Below are 17,240 nucleotides of genomic sequence, written 5' to 3' on the forward strand. Positions count from 1 at the left end.
AAAGTAAAGATGTGCGCGATCGCAATTATTTTGTAAATATCGGGCCACATACTATGGGAAAGCATTACTCAACAGGTGCGGAGCCTACCTGCTGGAAAGCATTTGTAATCTCCTTGCAGCAAGGAGGAACGAAGGAGCTCTGTTACTAAGAAAGATATCCGGCACCAAGAAAGAGGAATATGATGTATATAACCGACTGTTGTTATTTACCATTCACAGATAGAATGTTAACGAGAGGTCTTTGAGACAGTAATATTAGTCGGTTCCCATGTAACGCGTAACTTTTTGTGAAAGTTTGTGACAATATACAGAATTAATTGGACCCAATCTACACTTTATTTAAGTAGAGAAACAGTGTTTTGTTTTATATCCACTTCATTTATAGAAATCTGCACGGAAGAAAGAAGTTCTATGCGAGGAAGAACAGGCCACAGTTTAACTGGACCCAGAGAAAATCACAAGAGTTGCAAGGCTGAATATCTACACCAATCTAATAAGGGAGTGTTAAGGGGTCGGTGTTAGATGCAGCTGCATGGAGTAATAGGTCTAGAACAGACGTTGCTAAAGCAGTCAAAACATCTCGACACGAGCAAAATACAGCACTCATCAGCCACTAAATAAACACTCCATTTTCTCTTTATTCTGTGTCATTTTATGCCATTTTTGGATAGTTATCGATTTTTATATGTAGTTAGTGGCGAAATTTGGAAGAACTTGTACTTACAGTTTTCTTATGGCCCATTTGTGCAGAATCTGACACATATTAAACAACACACAGAATTTTCATTGCACAGAGTGCATCGAGAATAACTTACATAAACAAACAGTTACGTACCATACTCAGTGGAAGACGTGTACCATTATCTCTGTCAACTACATCTAAAACCATCTTTGGAACTGTTTGTTTCTATAAATTATTCTCGATGCGTACTGTGCATTGTAAATTGTGTGTGATGTTTGACATGCGTGAGACTCTGCACAAATTCTACACAAATGGACCATAAGAAAACTGTAAGTACAAGTTCTTCCAAATTTCGCCACTAACTACATATAAAAGTCGGTAAGTAACTAAAAAATCATGCATTTTTAACACATTGAAGTAAAGGCAAAAAAACAGAGGAGAACCTCACACATCAAAAACATTACGTAAAAAGAGCATAGTATAAAGAGGAAACATACTGGAAAATGGGAATCATTTCCCGAAACGCGTCGCGTGAAATATGAATAAAATGAAATCGTGACTAGTAGCAGAAAAGCTATTTACAAACAAACCTGAAAGTAATAACAGTACTAGTCGTGGAGTAGTCTTTCCGGAGGCCGATATGTTGTGCATTTGAAATGGCGACATAGCATAGCATACAGAATGACAAGAAAAGTTTTTATATGTCAGGAAATACGCAGAATGTTTCACATTTCGTGATACAGGCTTCTAGGAGTTTTAGAGGGCACTTAGATAAAGTTTTGGTGAAGAATCCATGTCCGGAAACGTACCGTTTGGATGTAAAATTGAAGATCGGATCACTTATAAATCTCTCACTTTATGGTAAGCACAGAGAGGAGTCAGTGACCTGTGTGCTGTGCGGTACGTTTCTGGACATGGGTTCATTATCAAAACTTTATCCGTTCTACAACTTCTAGAAGCCTGTAATACGAATAGTCAATCAGCCTGTCTTCAATGCTACTGGAAGAAACCGTAGCGCATAGTGGGTAAAAACTGTAAACTGATTTTATCCATAATGGATGCTGTTGAACTCCAGAACCCTTTAAAGGATAATCTAGAAGCAAATGCGTTACCAATCACTTTTGGGGACTCTTTCTTCAAAACACGACCGGTTTCGGCTGTATCCCGGTTTCGGGTTATTGCTTTCAGTTTCATCTAAACGAGTATAATGCTGGAGCTTACTGTTCAGCGTAAAACGAAAGCTGCATTACTGAACTAAGAAGATATGAAAGCATTGACAGTGCCAAATTGACAAGGCTTGAATATGCTAGTGCACTTTCCGATATTCCAAAGTATTCACTGGCTCTAGATTACTTCCAGGACCATAAGTTCATGTTCCAAGTGGTTGTATTTGGGATTTCCTATCTACTCCCTCAACTGGTGCGGAACTGTTAGAGTCCACCTGTATAAACAAAGTGTAGTGATCTACAGAGTGGCCAGAAAGTAACTCCCTATTTTTCCGGGCGTGGTGGCCGAGCGGTTCTAGGCGCTACAGTCTGGAACCGAGAAACCGCTACGGTCGCAGGTTCGAATCCTGCCTCGGGCATGGATGTGTTTGATGTCCTTAGGTTAGTTAGGTTTAAGTAGTTCTAAGTTCTAGGGGACTCATGACCTCAGCATAGTGCTCAGAGCCATTTGAACCATTTTTTTTAACTCCCTATTTTGAATTTTATTTTTCTAGTGATGTTATGTGTAGATAAAAATGAAAGGTACCTTGTTTTATAGACTAAAGTATGTCGTTTTTCTTCACTTTTTTCACATCCTGTGAAGCGTTTGATGCCCCTTTGAAGTCACAGAGATGCCAGGACGATTAACCATGGAACAATGAGCCAAACTTGCAGCGAGATTTGAATACTTGAAAGTTATCGCAGGAAATTAATGAGTACCGGAAGTGTGGTCATTAAGAGACAATGGTGACCAGAGGATATATGGCCACAGTAAGCGAAATGTGCGAGCGAAGCCCTTTAAAATCAACAACGCAGGCTGCAAGACAGAGTGGCATTACACTTGAAATTTTGTGTGTGTAATCCTCCGCAAAGAGCTACATGTAAGACCGTCGAAGCGTCATTATCGCCAAATGTTTTACGCAGATGAATGCCATAGGCGTTCGAATTTTGTGAAATGATGCAAAAAATGTTACAAATGGCTCTGAGCACTATGCGACTTAACTTCTGAGGTCATCAGTCGCCTAGAACTTAGAACTAACCTAACTAATCTAAGGACATCACACACGTCCATGCCCGACGCAGGATTCGAACCTGCGACCGTAGCGGTAGCCCGGTTCCAGACTGTAGCGCCTAGAACCGCACGGCCACTCCGGCCGGCGAAATGATGCACGCATGGTGTGAAGTTCATACACACCTGTGTGAAAAAATTCTGTGTTGTGATGAAGCTGTGTTTCATGTAGCGAAGGTCCGCTAATCATCATGACAGCCGTTATTGGGTAGAAGGTGACTACAAAGATATCGCCGAAAAAAATGCAGGCAAGCCGGAAGTGACAGTGTGGTGCGGGCTCACTTCTGCCCTCTTTATTGAGCCCTATCCCTTGACAGACGCTATGAACTCTGAAAGACACCTGGAAATGTCATAAAAGTTTGTATAACCTACAATTTCCAAATGGAACGAGCCACATGAAGCTTTACTTATGCAGAATGGAGCTCCCTCTCATTACGACCTATTTGATGAAATCTTCGCAGGACGCTGGATCGGTCGCTGATGTCCCACAAAATGGCCAGTGAGGGTCCCAGACGTCAGCTAATGCGATTTAGTTTCTTGTGGCGCAATGTAAAGGAAAAAGTGTATCGCAGCAAACCACCAACTCTTGGTGACCTTCAGAATAAGATCCGTGAATTCGTAAGCGGCGTTACCGCTGAGTTCTTGAGGAAAGTTGTAATAAACGTACCTGTTCGTTGAAGACAGTGTCTCGTAAATAATGGACCACACAGTGAGTTGTAACTTTTAGAGAGATAAAGGTATAGAATAAATTACATGTGTGTCAATAATTAAGTTTATAGCTACAGTATTTTAGGAGGGAAAAATATTTTCCGCGCAAGGTATAAGGTGCAACTGAATTCCCTTCAGTCTTTAAGGAGTCGCAATGGTGACCAACACGTTGAAGCTTAGCAAAGGACCTCATGTACGGAAATATGCGGTTTCTCTGCTACACGCATAAAACCACAATATCCATTCAGATCTCTCGCATTTTCGGCGCCAGTGACTAGGGTATTATATTAGTCATTCACCGATCAACCTGATTTCCCAAGCCCACTACAGGTTTGTTTACGTGCCGTTGAGTTTATCATCCGCCCAGAGAGTTTTTCACGTGCGTTACGAGGTCACCTGGACTAAAGATTTTGGCAACACTGGATAGGTCGTGGTAGTCTGGCTGCTTGGCTTGCTCGATTTGAACCCAACAGACTAATACATGTAGGGTCACATAAAATCCTTGATTTACGGGACTCCTTTGGCATCCGAGGAAGAACTAATGGCGCGCGTTATGGCTGTGGCCGTTGCTGAAGGACCAGGGATTGGTGATCGCGTTTACCGGAAAATAGTACAAAGGTATCGTATTTGCGCTGGTGTCGGTGATCATCAAATGGAGCCCCAAATCTAAGTGGACCCATATCACTAGATGAAGAGTCAGATCAGAAGGCAGATTGTGTTGTGGTATTTTGCGTGTAGCGGGGAAACGATACTTTTCCAGTCATGAGTTTCTACGCTAAACCTAACCGTGTTGGTCCCCACTAGAAGTCCTCAACGTCTGCAAAACCAGATGAGTTACATCCTATATACACAATAATGAAAAGTTCTGTGTAACCTCATATCTAAATACATATTTAAATGAGGAATTTAATATTTCTGCACTCTATTTGCTGTCTTTAGTTCGACTCTAGGCGGATCCACTAGAGGTCTAATGGAAGGTTCGAACCTGACCAGTGGCCGTACCTGCCGGTAGACGCGAGCCTCGGTCTCCATGGCGGCGAGCTCCGGGTCGAGATCGCGGCGGTAGCGCAGCGACGTCTCGGTGGGCTTGGCCTTGAAGGAGCGCGAGCTGCCCACGAAGTAGGCCTCCTGCTTGGGCTCCGCGCCGTACGAGCACTCCTCGTAGTTGCCGCCGGTGGCCGGGTCCTCGCACACGAAGCACGTCATCGCCTGCCGCCGGAAGCGGCCGCTCGCCACGTCGTCCGCCGTCACCTTCTTCTCCACCTACCGGCACAGCACAGTACTTCAGTTTGTGGCACTTACCGTCACACAGGAGTCGCTATACAATCCATGCATTTGGCAAATAATAGTGCAGACTAAGTATAAAGTCTTTCACCGATTAGAAATACTTATTTCTAGGCAACTGTGCTAGATACATACAACTGAGGCGCCAGAAAAACTGGTATAGGCATGCGTAATCAAATACAGAGGTATGCGAACAGGCAGAACACGGCGCTGCGGTCGGCAACACCTATGTAAGACAAGTGTCTGGCGCAATTGTTAGACCGGTCACTGCTGCTACAATGGGAAATTTTCAAGATTTAAGTGAGTTTGAAAGTGGTGTTATAGTTGCACACGAGCGATGGGACACAGCATCTCCGAGGCAACAATGAAGTGTGGATTTTCACGTGCGACCATTTCACGAGTGTATCGTGAATATCAGGAATCTGGTGAAACATCAAATATCCGCCATCGCTGCGGCTTGAAAAAGATCCTGTAAGAACGGGACCAAGAACGACTGAAGAGAATCGTTCAACGTGATACAAGTGCAACCCTACCTCAAATTGCTGCAGATTTCAATGCTGGGCCGTCAACAAGTGTCAGCGTGCGAACCATTCAACGAAACATAATCGAGATGGGCTTTTAAAGCCGAAGGCCCACTCTTGTATCCTTGATGACTGGACGAAATAAAGCATTACGCCTCGCCTGGGTCCGTCATTGGACTGTTGATGTCTGTAAACATGTCGCCTGGTCGGACCAGTCTCATTTCAAATTGTATCGAGCGAATGGACGTGTAAAGGTATGGAGACAGCCCCAGGAATCAGCGGACCCTGCATGTCAGCAGGAGACGTTCAGGCTGGTGGAAGCTCTGTAATGGTGTGCGGTGCGTGCGGTCAGTGTGATATGGGATCCCTGATACGTTTAGATACGACTGTGACAGGTGACACGTACGTAAGCCTCCTGTCTGATCACCTGCAGCCATTCATGTCCATTGTGCATTCCGACGGACTTCGGCTTTTCCCCCCACACGCCCAGAACTGCTAGTGGCTCCAGGAACACTTTTCTGAGATGAAACACTTCTACATCTACATCTGCATCCATACTCCGCAAGCCACCCGGCGGTGTGTGGCGGAGGGTACTTTGAGTACCTCTATCGATTCTACCTTCTATTCCAGTCTCGTATTGTTCGTGGAAAGAAAGATTGTCGATATGCCTCTGTGTGGGCTCTAATCTCTCTGATTTTATCCTCATGGTCTCTTCGCAAGATGTACCGCTTGACTCCTCGATGAAGGTATGTTCCGGAAACTTCAACAAAAGCCCGTACCGAGCTACTGAACGTCTCTCCTACAGAGTCTTCCACTGGAGTTTATCTATTATCTTCGTAACGCTTTCGCGATTATTAAATGATCCTGTAACGATGCGCGCTGCTCTCCGTTGGATCTTCTCTATCTCTTCTATCAACCATATCTGGTACGGATCTCACACTGGTGAGCAATATTCAAGCAGTGGGCGAACAAGTGTACTGTAACCTACTTCCTTTGTTTTCGAATTGCATTTCCTTAGGATTCTACCAATGAATCTGTCTGGCATCTACTTTACCGACGATCATTCCATTTTAAATCACTCCTAATGCCCACTCCCAGATAATTTATAGAATTAACTGCTTCCAGTTGCTGACCTGCTATATTGTATAAAGGATCTTTTTCTCTATGTATTCGCAGCACATTACACTTGTCTACTTTGAGATTCAATTGTCATTCCCTGCACCATGCGTCAATTCGTAGCAGATCCTCCTGCATTTCAGTACAATTTTCCATTGTTACAATCTCTCGATATACTATAGCATCATCCGCAGAAAGCCTCAGTGAACTTCCAATGTTATCCACAACGTCATTTATATATATATATATATATATATATATATATATATATATATATATATTGTGAATAGCAACGGTCCTACGACACTCTCCTGTGGCACACCCGAAATCACTCTTACTTCAGAAGACTGCTCTCCATTGAGAATGACATGCTGCGTTCTGTTATCCAGGAAATCTTCAATTCAATCACACTGTTGGTCTTCCGCTGGCCACCAAACTCCCCAGACATGAACATTATTGAGCATATCCGGGATGCCTTGCAACGTACTGTTCAGAAGAGATCTCCATCCCCTCGTACTCTCAAGTATTATGGACAGTCCCGCATGATTTATGGTATCAATTCCCTCCAGCAATACATCAGACTTTAGTCGAGTCCATGTTACGTCGCGTTGTGGCACTTCTGCGTGCTCGCGGGGGCCCTAAGCGATATTAGGCAGGTGTACCAGTTTTTTCCGCTCTTCAGTGTATGTCCGTGACACCCTCTTCCCTGTTTCTCAGTTATACAAAACGTGCTGCTCTTCTAAGAACTTTCTCGATTTCCTCCGTGAATCCTGCCCGGGATGGACCTCAAGCCGCGCAGCAGTACTCCACTTACCCTCTTGCACTTCTTGCCGCCCTCGCCGGAGCCGCCGCCGGCGGCCGCTTTGCCCTCCTTGGCCACAGCCGCCACCTCTTCGTACGCGGCCTCCTTGTAGTTGCTGCCCTTGTAGCCACCGACCGCCTTGTCAGCCGCTGCGGCCGCCGTCTCGTAGCCGTCGTCGTGGTAGCGCCCGGCGTCAGCTTTCTCTGGCTGTAAAAGAGACCAGTATTTATGAAGCTGTTGATTCTAAAAAAAAGTCTCTTCAGATACCCAGCATAAATGGCTTCTATCTCCTAGCCATCCGGGCAAACCATCGCTGTGAGTAAAGGGACTGAGACAGAGATCACTTCGGAGCACTGCTAAGTAAACTCCACGGGACTAATCTTGGGGTACTTCTTGAAGAGCAGAGTTCTCTAACCCAACCTGACTCTCCCTTATCTCAATCGAAATTCTGTTCCCCCTTCTTTCATCCACCCACCTACAAATTCCTCATATCATAAAATCCAACAATTGAAGCCCACTATCCACCCTAGCACCATTGAAATTGAATTTCATGTAATAACCTCCTGAATGCCTACATAGAAATACTCCTCTAAATTTACATCTGTACTCCACGAGCTACCTTTTGCTGTTTGTTGGAGGATGCTGCTGGTATCACTATCATCCCCTCCTCACCCCCACCCCTACCCATCCATCTTACATTTGCGAACGGTGCGTAGCAAGAAAGGCTGTCTTAGCAAATAAGTTACCTAAATGAGTCTACAGTTATTATCAAGTTTTGCTAATAAAGTGGCGTAGATAGCATAAATCATTGTGAGCCAAATAAAAGTGGCCTGGGAAGTATCTCACTTTCCTTAAGACAGGCAAACCGACTTACATCTGCACCAGGAGCACACGTGTTAGTTAAGTTGCCTATTTTAAGGTGCATGAGATATTTTTCCGAGGCACTTTGATTTTCTACGCCATGTACTTTTTCATTGTTTATTATGACCTATCGACTACCTTCATCATCAGATTAAATCTTATAATTGACAAAGCAAAGTTCAGCATCAGTTACAATGAAACATATGCTTAGACACAGAGGAACATACACTATATGATTAAAAGTATCCGGACACCCCCAAAAACACACGTTTTTCACATTAGGTGCATTGTGCTGCCACCTACTGCCAGGTATTACATTTCAGCGACCTCGATAGTCATTTGAGAGAGCAGAATGGGGCGTTCCGCGGACTTCGAACGTTGTCAGGTGATTGGGTGTCACTTGTGTCATACGTGTGTACGCAAGGTTTCCACAGTCCTAAACATCCCTTGGTCAACTGTTTCCAGTGTGGCAGTGAAGTGGAAACGTGAAGGGACACGTACTGCGCAAAAGCGTACAGTCTGACCTCATCTGTTGACTGAGACCACCGACAGTTGAAGAGGGTCGTAATGTGTAATAGGCAGACATCTATCCAGACCATCACACAGATATTCCAATCTGCAGCAGGATCTATTGCATGTACTATAACAGTTAGGCGGGAGGTGAGAAAACTTGGATTTCATGGTCGAGCCGCTGCTCATAAGCCTCACATCACGCCTATAAATGCCAAACGACGAGTCGATTGGTCTAAGGAGCGTAAACATAGGACGATTGAACAGTGGGAAAATGTTGTGTGGAGTGACGAATCACGGTACACAATGTGGCGATCCGATGGCAGGTTGTGGGTGTGGCGAATGTCCGGTGAACGTCATCTGCCAGCGTGTGTAGTACCAACAGTAAAATTTGGAGGAGGTGGTGTTATGGTGTGGTCGTGTTTTTCAACCCGTTGTTGTTCTGCGTGACACTATTATAGCACAGGCCTACAGTGATGTTTTAAGCACCTTCGTGCTTCCCACTGTTGAAGAGCAATTCGGGGATGGCGATTGCATCTTTCAACACAATCGATCACCTGTTCATAATGCACGGCCTGTGGTGGAGTGGTTACACGAGAATAACATCCTTGCAATGGACTGACCTGCACAGAGTCTTGACCTGAATCTTATAGAACACCTTCGGGATGTTTTGGAACGCCGACCTCGTGCCAGGCCTCACCGACCGACATCGATACCTCTCCTCAGTGCAGCATTCCGTGAATAATGGACTGCCATTCCGCAATAAACCTTCCAGCACCCGGTTGAACGTATGCCAGCGAGAGTGGAAGCTGTCATCAAGGCTAATGATGGGCCAACACGATACTGAATTCCTGCATTACCGATGGAGGACGCCACGAACTTGTAGGTCATTTTCAGCCAAGTGTCCGGATACTTTTGATCACATAGTGTAGCATAACCCTGACGTTTGTAGCAATGTTCTTTCCGCGAATGGGAGGGTTCTGTGTTCCCAGCCAGGCATACAGTTTTAATCTGCCAGGAAGTTTCAAGATAAGCCACACTCCGCGCCAGAGCGACAGATTCACTCTGCATACAATATCGCCGATTTTAATACTTCTTACAGCTCATTCCTTAGATAACCCATAACTCTGACTTTCGAGTGAATACTTCCGTAATTGGAAAGCGAGGATCCCAGATTTCGTGAGCTCTGTGCAGCTGCCACCTTTCAGCCAACGAGATTCAGGTTTGGCGCCGCTGTTTCCTGACTCTGCTGGGGCTCATCTTCGCAGTACTGCCTATGACAGGCCTACTCGACATCATTATTTCCATATCAATATTCTGAAATGTTTCTATCCATCTCATGCAGAAGACTCTGATGGTTAGACTGTACTTGACCTCCTCAATAGCCATGTGTGAGCTCTGGAACACTTCTGAATGCTAACTACGTGTGGAACGAGAAAGAAAATGGCTATTAGTGGTACAAGGTACGTTCCGCCACGCACCATATGTTACGGCGTAAAGTCAAGCGCAGGCACACCGTTCGGGAAGAAAAGGGAAGAGATAGCTATGAGAAGAAGTCAGCCAATCGCACGCTGACCGTACCTCCTTCCAAGACGACAACGCGACAGCTGCGGCCCCTGTGTGGACATAAGCGCCGCGACCGACGGGTGAAGGCCCAGTTCGACAGCAGCTTCAAGAATAGCGATTTGGATAGCAGCGTCAACGTTAGGCACTTCGGTAGCAGTTCAGGAAAGATTTTCGTCAGTTAGAGATCAGAAGTCACTGCAAAGAAATTATTTCGTAGGTCGCCCTTTGCTTGCGACACATCTGTGTAACTGCCAGAGTTAGTATTATATTTGACTAATTGTAATAAAACTTATTAATACGACTTGTTTGATTGTTTGTCTAGCGAACCGAGTATGCAGGCTTCCTAGACACAACAAGATTGACGACGAGGATGGACTATCAGCTCGGAGACCATGGCTGCGGTTACCCTTGACACTGCATCACAGACAGGAGCGCCTCCGATGTTGTACTCAACGACGAACCTGGGTGCACGAATGGCAAAACGTCATTTTTCGGATGAATCCAGGTTCTGTTTAAAGCATCATGATGGTCGCAACCGTATTTGGCGACATCGCGGTGAACGAACATTGGAAGCGTGTATTCGTCATCACCATACTGGTGTATCACACGGCGTGATGGTATGGGGTGCCATTGGGTACACGTCTCGGTCACATCTTGTTCGCAGTGACGACACTTTGAACAGTGGACGTTACATTTCAGATGTGTTACGACCCGTGGCTCTACCCTTCATTCGATCCCTGCGAAACCCCACATTTCAGCAGGATAATGCACGACCGCATGTTGCAGGTCCTGTACGGGCCTTTCTGGATACAAAAAATGTTAGATCGCTGCCCTGGCCAACACATTCTCCAGATCTCTCACCAACTGAAAACGTCTGGTCAATGGTGGCCGAGCAACTGGCTCGTCACAATACTCCAGTCACTACTCTTGATGAACTGTGGCATCGTGTTGAAGCTGCATGGGCAGCTGTACCTGTACACGCCATCCAAGCTCTGTTTGATTTAATGCCCAGGCGTATCAAGGCCGTTATTACGGCCAGAGGTGGTTGTTCTGGGTACTGAATTCTCAGGATCTATGCACCCAAATTGCGTGAAAATGTAATCACATGTCAGTTCTAGTATAATATATTTGTCCAGTGGTCAGTAGTGTAAGTAAATGTCCAGAGCGAGTAGAGAAAGGGGGGAAGGGATTGTTGACCACGTATCGCGTAAATAGGATGGAGGAAATAAGGTGAATTGACCGACATCAGGCGCCCGAGGGGTTTACATCCTGTTTGGGTCAAGAGTTTGAAAGAGTGGGTCAGCAGCCATTTATCACACGACAGTTTCGTACTTTTAGAGGGTTGTGGGGGACGCACCTTGAGGTACTTTCCGTTGTAGCCGGCGGTGGGCGTGCCGGGGTAGGAGGACTTGCCGGGGCGCGGCTCGCTGGCCTCCGCCTCCGCCTTGGACGGCTTCTGGTAGGGCACGATGGACGCTTTGAAGCTGGCCAGGCCCTCGTAGTCCGCCGGGTCGCCGCCAGGGGCGCGCGCAGCCTCGTAGCTGCTGCCGCTGTAGTACTGCGGCTGCTCCCGCTGCAAAAAACAAAAAACATGGTGGTAGAATAAGTGGAGATGGCGCTACAGACCTACGCTGTAAGTTGTTTTGAAGCCAGTGGGCGTGGCCTGCCGCCATCTTGGTTCCCCCAAAACGTTAGCAGACGAGTGTTTACAGTTGCTTCTTGTTCGTTATTTCTGTCTTATTTTATATGTTATACTGTTTTAGCGAACAACACAGCATAAGGAACGCAACTTCAAACGTTTTTCTAGTCTTAAATGCGTATTCGATACAGTAATGCGACACGAAAATATGACGCTTCTGGCCCCAGTACTGTAATTCCTTTTTGTTTATACACTTCGAATTAACGAGAAGAGAAGTATGTGCTAGTTGGTCTCAACACCACAGTCGTGCACTATGCAGGATTAGGATCACTTTCGTCCTACGGGGAGGGCTAAACCTTGGAGGCCTTGCCTAACAAAATTGACCCCTGCCTTGCGCCAGGGAGATCTTAATGACTGGCAGCACGAAAGCTGAAATGTAATGCGATAGTGTATTTTTTCAAGCTGCTGTTCTGTTTACAAGACGTAAGGCTTCCTGACTTCATACGTATGCTAGAAGAATCTTCGAAGGCATTCAGAACGAGAATGTGAACCTTCCAGGCGAATAACATTTAGACGGGTTGAACCAGAACTCCACCGAAAAACTCTTTAAGAGGTTGCTAAGGGATACTTTCTGAGTACTTTTGATAAAAGGGACCCTCGGTCTCTTGTTGCACGATACAAACTTGCTGCGTTTCGTTTGATTTCGTGCCCCAGTTAGTTTTCTATCTACACTGCACTGAAAATAGTGCACAACAGTGCAAATGTCAGCTGTGTGCGCTGCGTGTCTTTTTTCCGTTTGCTCAGGGCACATGTTGTGGACGACAGGAATGTCCTCGTCAGCCCTTTGAGCCCCAGTAGTTTCTGCGGCAATCCATCATTCCATTGATTTTGTTTTGAAATACCAGAGTCTTTAGCTTGAAACCACCGAAGTTACTGTTTCATCCTAGAGGTATTGGTACTTCTAAGCAAAATGAATAAAAAGTTGGCTTGCGGCAGAAACCACTGTGGTTCAAAGAGTAAATTCGTTGCCTTCAGCTTTGCATTCAGTTTTACGTTCTGGCCATTATATATTATATGCGTTTTGCTGTTCTGAAAAATCTTCACTGAAACAAAGGAGTTTGAGTAACAAACTAAATAAACCATAATTGCTTTACTACTCAGTAAAGAGCCGCCAGAGACCATGGATCCCTGATACCAAAATTCTTAGAAAGTATTCGTGAACAACTACTGACAGATTGTCAGTAGAACCCTGATTCGCCCTGTGCATTTATTTATGCATTTATTTTACCTGGCAAGATAAGGGCTCTCGGCCCATCTCTTTACACCTAACCAGACGTTCACAGAGAGTTAACAATGCAACATGGACAGTTCATGAGCTGTAGATATTAAACATTCACATAATAAATTACATAAAATTATATAAAAGATAAATATTAATATTAAATAGATTTTACTATTGTTGATGTTTATCTTATACCTCTTTTCAAGACGCTAACCATTTCGCCAAAACGTTTATTTCTTCTCCCTGAACGTTAATTTCCTTCCCAGATTTCTACTTCAATTCCCTATACTGCTTGCTCAATGTTGAGACTGAATAACACCAGAGGTAGGTTACAACCCTGACTCACTCCGCCTGTCGGTGTGGCCGAGCGGTTCTAGGCGCTTCAGTCTGGAACCGCGCGACCGCTACGGTCGCAGGTTCGAATCCTGCCTCGGGCATGGATGTGTGTGATGTCCTTAGGTTAGTTAGGTTACAGTAGGTTTAAGTAGTTCTAAGTTCTAGAGGACTGTTGACCTCAGATGTTAAGTCCCATAGTGCTCAGAGCCATTTGAACCATTTTGACTCAGTCCTTCCTGAAGTACATCTTCTCTTTCATGTCCTTCGATTCTTGTAACTGCAGTCTGGTTTCCGTACAAGGTGTAAACGACCTTTCGCTACTTGTATTTTATCCCCGAAATTTTCAGATATTCGAATATCCAGTCAACATTGTTAAAAGTATTCTCTAAACTTAGAAACGCTTACGAACATAGCTCTGCCTTTCCTTAACGTATCTTCATAGATCATAGAGTGACTATTACCTCGCATATCTCTACATTTTTCTGAAACCCAAACTAATATTCGCTGAGTCCCGTTCTACCAGTTTTTCCGTTCTTCTGAACATGGTACGAGTTAGTAAATTTGAAACCTTGACTTGCTAAATCACCCTGTACATGTAAGTTCATTGAGTTGCCCCTATCTCTGGGATTTATGCAACCATCAACGCCTGCAAACACCAGGGGCAAGATTTTCATGCTCTGTCGCTCGCTACGCCCAAACTGTTACTCCTACAGAAAAATATGAACAGGATCTTTTTATAGGAAATTTAATGTAGTCAAATTTTGTACTGGCATATGTTTCCGCTAGAGGCCATAGTTTTCGAATAATTTAATAAAAAAGTACAAAAGTGGCCTTCAAAGGCTTTTTTCTTTAATAACTCGAAAACCATGGCCTCCAGTACAAAATTTAAATGTATTCTCTACAAAAAAGGCCCAGGGAATATGAAAATATTACGCGTTCTTTTTAGAGGCGTTGCAGGTTGCATAAAACCGATCGGTAGGAGCAGCTGAATCACCTTTTGTAGTTGTGGACGTAGAATTAGCCTCACCTTGGTGGCTTGGGCGGGTCTGTAGTAGTTGCCAGACGGGGCTGCAGCGACGATGCCTTCCACCTCGGGGGCGGCGCGGTATCCCACGTACGGCCTGGGGCGGGTCTGGGCTAAGGCGACCGGAGCTCCGGGCAGCAGCTCGACGGCGGCGGCGCGCAGGCCCGTTCCGGCCGCGTCACCGGAGGCGGCGGCCGCCGCGCCGGAGGAGGCGGGGGCGGCGCGGTAGCCGGTGTACGGCTTGGGCCGCTCTTCCAGCAGCAGCGCCGCCGGCCGCGGCACAGAGCCCGTGGCGGGAGCGGCGGCAGGGGCCGAGGCGGGGGCGGACGCGGCGGCAGCGGCGCGGATGGCGGCGTCGTAGTGCGTGGGCCGCAGGCTGTAGTCGCGCTGCAGCTTAGCCAGCGACGGCGAGTACGCGTCCTGCGAGGGCGAGGCGGCGGCCAGAGGCTGCGCGCCGCCCCCGGGGGCGGCTGCTGACGCTAGGAAGTCCTGAGGGCGGAAGCCCGCCTCCGAAGCGGAGCCCGCAGCGTCGAACAGCGACGGGAAGCGGACCTGCACACCGCACCAAAAACGCACCTCTTACCTCTTCAGTTGTCGGTCACGCTGTACACCAAAATATAAACAGCACTCCGTAGCTCAGCGGTCAGCCTATCTGACTGGTATGTGGAAGCCGGCCGGTGAGTCCGTGCGGTTCTAAGCGCTTCAGTTTGGAACCGCGTGACCGCTACGGTCGCAGGTTCGAATCCTGCCTCGGGCATGGATGTGTGTGATGTCCTTAGGTTAGTTAGGTTTAAGTCGTTCTAAGTTCTAGGGGACTGATGACCTCAGAAGTTATGTCCCATAGTGCTCAGAGCCATTTGAATTATTTTGGTATGTGGAGGACGCCTATTCGATTCCCAGTACTGCCGAGGACTTGTGCTAGTTGGAAGGACTGGAACGGGGGGCGCACTCAACATTGTGATGCCAACTGGGGAGCTACTTGCGTGAGAAGTAACGACTCCAAGATCAAGAAAAGTGACAACATACCTGAGAGCTGTGTGCTGGCCCGACCCTCCTCAACACCGCATCCAATGGCGCCATTAACGGAGGGTGACACGGTGGTCGTTCGGTCCCAAATGGCCCATCAGTTACAGATTACTACAGCAGGTCAAGCAGCTTTAATTGAATGCTGCACTACACTTGAAAGGAACTCAAGTACAGCCCTTCTCTAAGAACATCATGCGGTTGCAACCTCACTGAATATGTCCCCACCCGTTTGGAGTGTAGTACTACCGCAATTTTTGTTCTGGAATACAGGGTCGTGCCACTAGGGACTGTATAAAACCAACTGACAGCAAAAATTTGTTTATGCCTTTTCAGCACTCTTTGTTTGTACCATTCAGTGGTGTGATCGTGGAGGAGTGTGACATTGCCACATGCATGAATAAAACATCAACCCCCCCCCCTCCCCGCTCTCCCAATAAGATTCAGTTCGGCAACACCCATGGTGACACCCACACACTTTTGTTTTGCGCTTTAAAAATGTAGCTATGTTGAGAAACAACCTTTTCTGATTCCTAGGCGCCTGTGGGTGGGAAACTCCTTCGACAATCCTCAAACTCCGCATGTCTGCAACCTGGCATTACGACAGCAGTGTATCGCCACTTAACTGTAAGTCTCCAGTAATCCATCAAGGACAGTGGGACAGTAGCGAGGCGTGAAGTACTTGAATAATGATTATTGAAACCAACAGCTATAGTGTAATCCAACGTCCATTGTTCAAAACATGTTACCAGTTTTGGCCCCAAAAAGCGTCATCTTCAGGTCCCAGTATGTGCAAATGCACAAAATCTGACAGTAAACAATGAGAGTGCATACAACCAAAACCGCAGTTGGTGATACATATGGGGATAAACCACATCAGAAAATTATATAATAAAAATATACTAATGTTATCCATAAAAAAATTTAAATTACGATGGTAACTGCATTATTATCCGCAATTTAGTTATATTTTTGTTTATTATGGTAGTACTGTCGTTTTACGTTGATGACGCATGCTTTGTTTATTTCTTGTTATATCTTTGCAATTTTCAAGCTGCTAGTATAGTTTCGTTATCGCTGCCATGGTGTTAATCATGGCTGCTCTACTGTCTATTTGCACCAAAGAAGAGCAACGTTCAGTGATCCGTTTATGTGGTCAGAGGGTGTATCAGGACCGATATTCATCGAAGACTTTCGGTACAGTACGGGAACAGTGTTTTGCCACAGCGAAGTGTCTACGAACGAATTGAAAAATTCCGAAATGGTCGCACAAGTGTCACTCTCGTTGAAGGAGCCGGACGACCGTTTACCACCACAAATAAACAAGCTATTGAGCGTTCACGTGCAATGATTCTCTTAGAAAGACGATTAACTACTGACGAAATGGCACATCGTGTGCTAATTAGTCACGGTTCTGCCTAGTAAATCATTCACAACAGACTTGGGTTTCATAAAGTTTGTGCAAGATGGTTCCCAAAACAACTCACTCAGTTGCATAGCCGGCCGGAGTGGTCGTGCGGTTCTAGGCGCTACAGTCTGGAACCGAGTGACCGCTACGGTCGCAGGTTCGAATCCTGCCTCGGGCATGGATGTGTGTGATGTCCTTAGGTTA

General features: G+C 46.0%; 1 protein-coding gene across 1 annotated transcript in view; it reads right to left on the reverse strand.

The window, feature by feature from the left end:
* Positions 1-17,240, reverse strand: part of LOC126456450 (uncharacterized) — a 91,666-nt gene that overhangs the window by 27,451 nt on the left and 46,975 nt on the right. The window contains exons 4-7 of the mRNA XM_050092203.1: positions 14,609-15,157; positions 11,682-11,897; positions 7,400-7,594; positions 4,667-4,927 (exon numbers count right to left, since the gene is read on the reverse strand). Of these exons, the coding sequence (XP_049948160.1) occupies positions 4,667-4,927; positions 7,400-7,594; positions 11,682-11,897; positions 14,609-15,157 (1,221 nt within the window). The remainder of the gene's footprint in view (positions 1-4,666; positions 4,928-7,399; positions 7,595-11,681; positions 11,898-14,608; positions 15,158-17,240) is intronic.

Source organism: Schistocerca serialis, chromosome 1 (assembly GCF_023864345.2).
Source record: "Schistocerca serialis cubense isolate TAMUIC-IGC-003099 chromosome 1, iqSchSeri2.2, whole genome shotgun sequence".
NCBI classification, from domain to species: Eukaryota; Metazoa; Arthropoda; class Insecta; order Orthoptera; family Acrididae; genus Schistocerca; species Schistocerca serialis.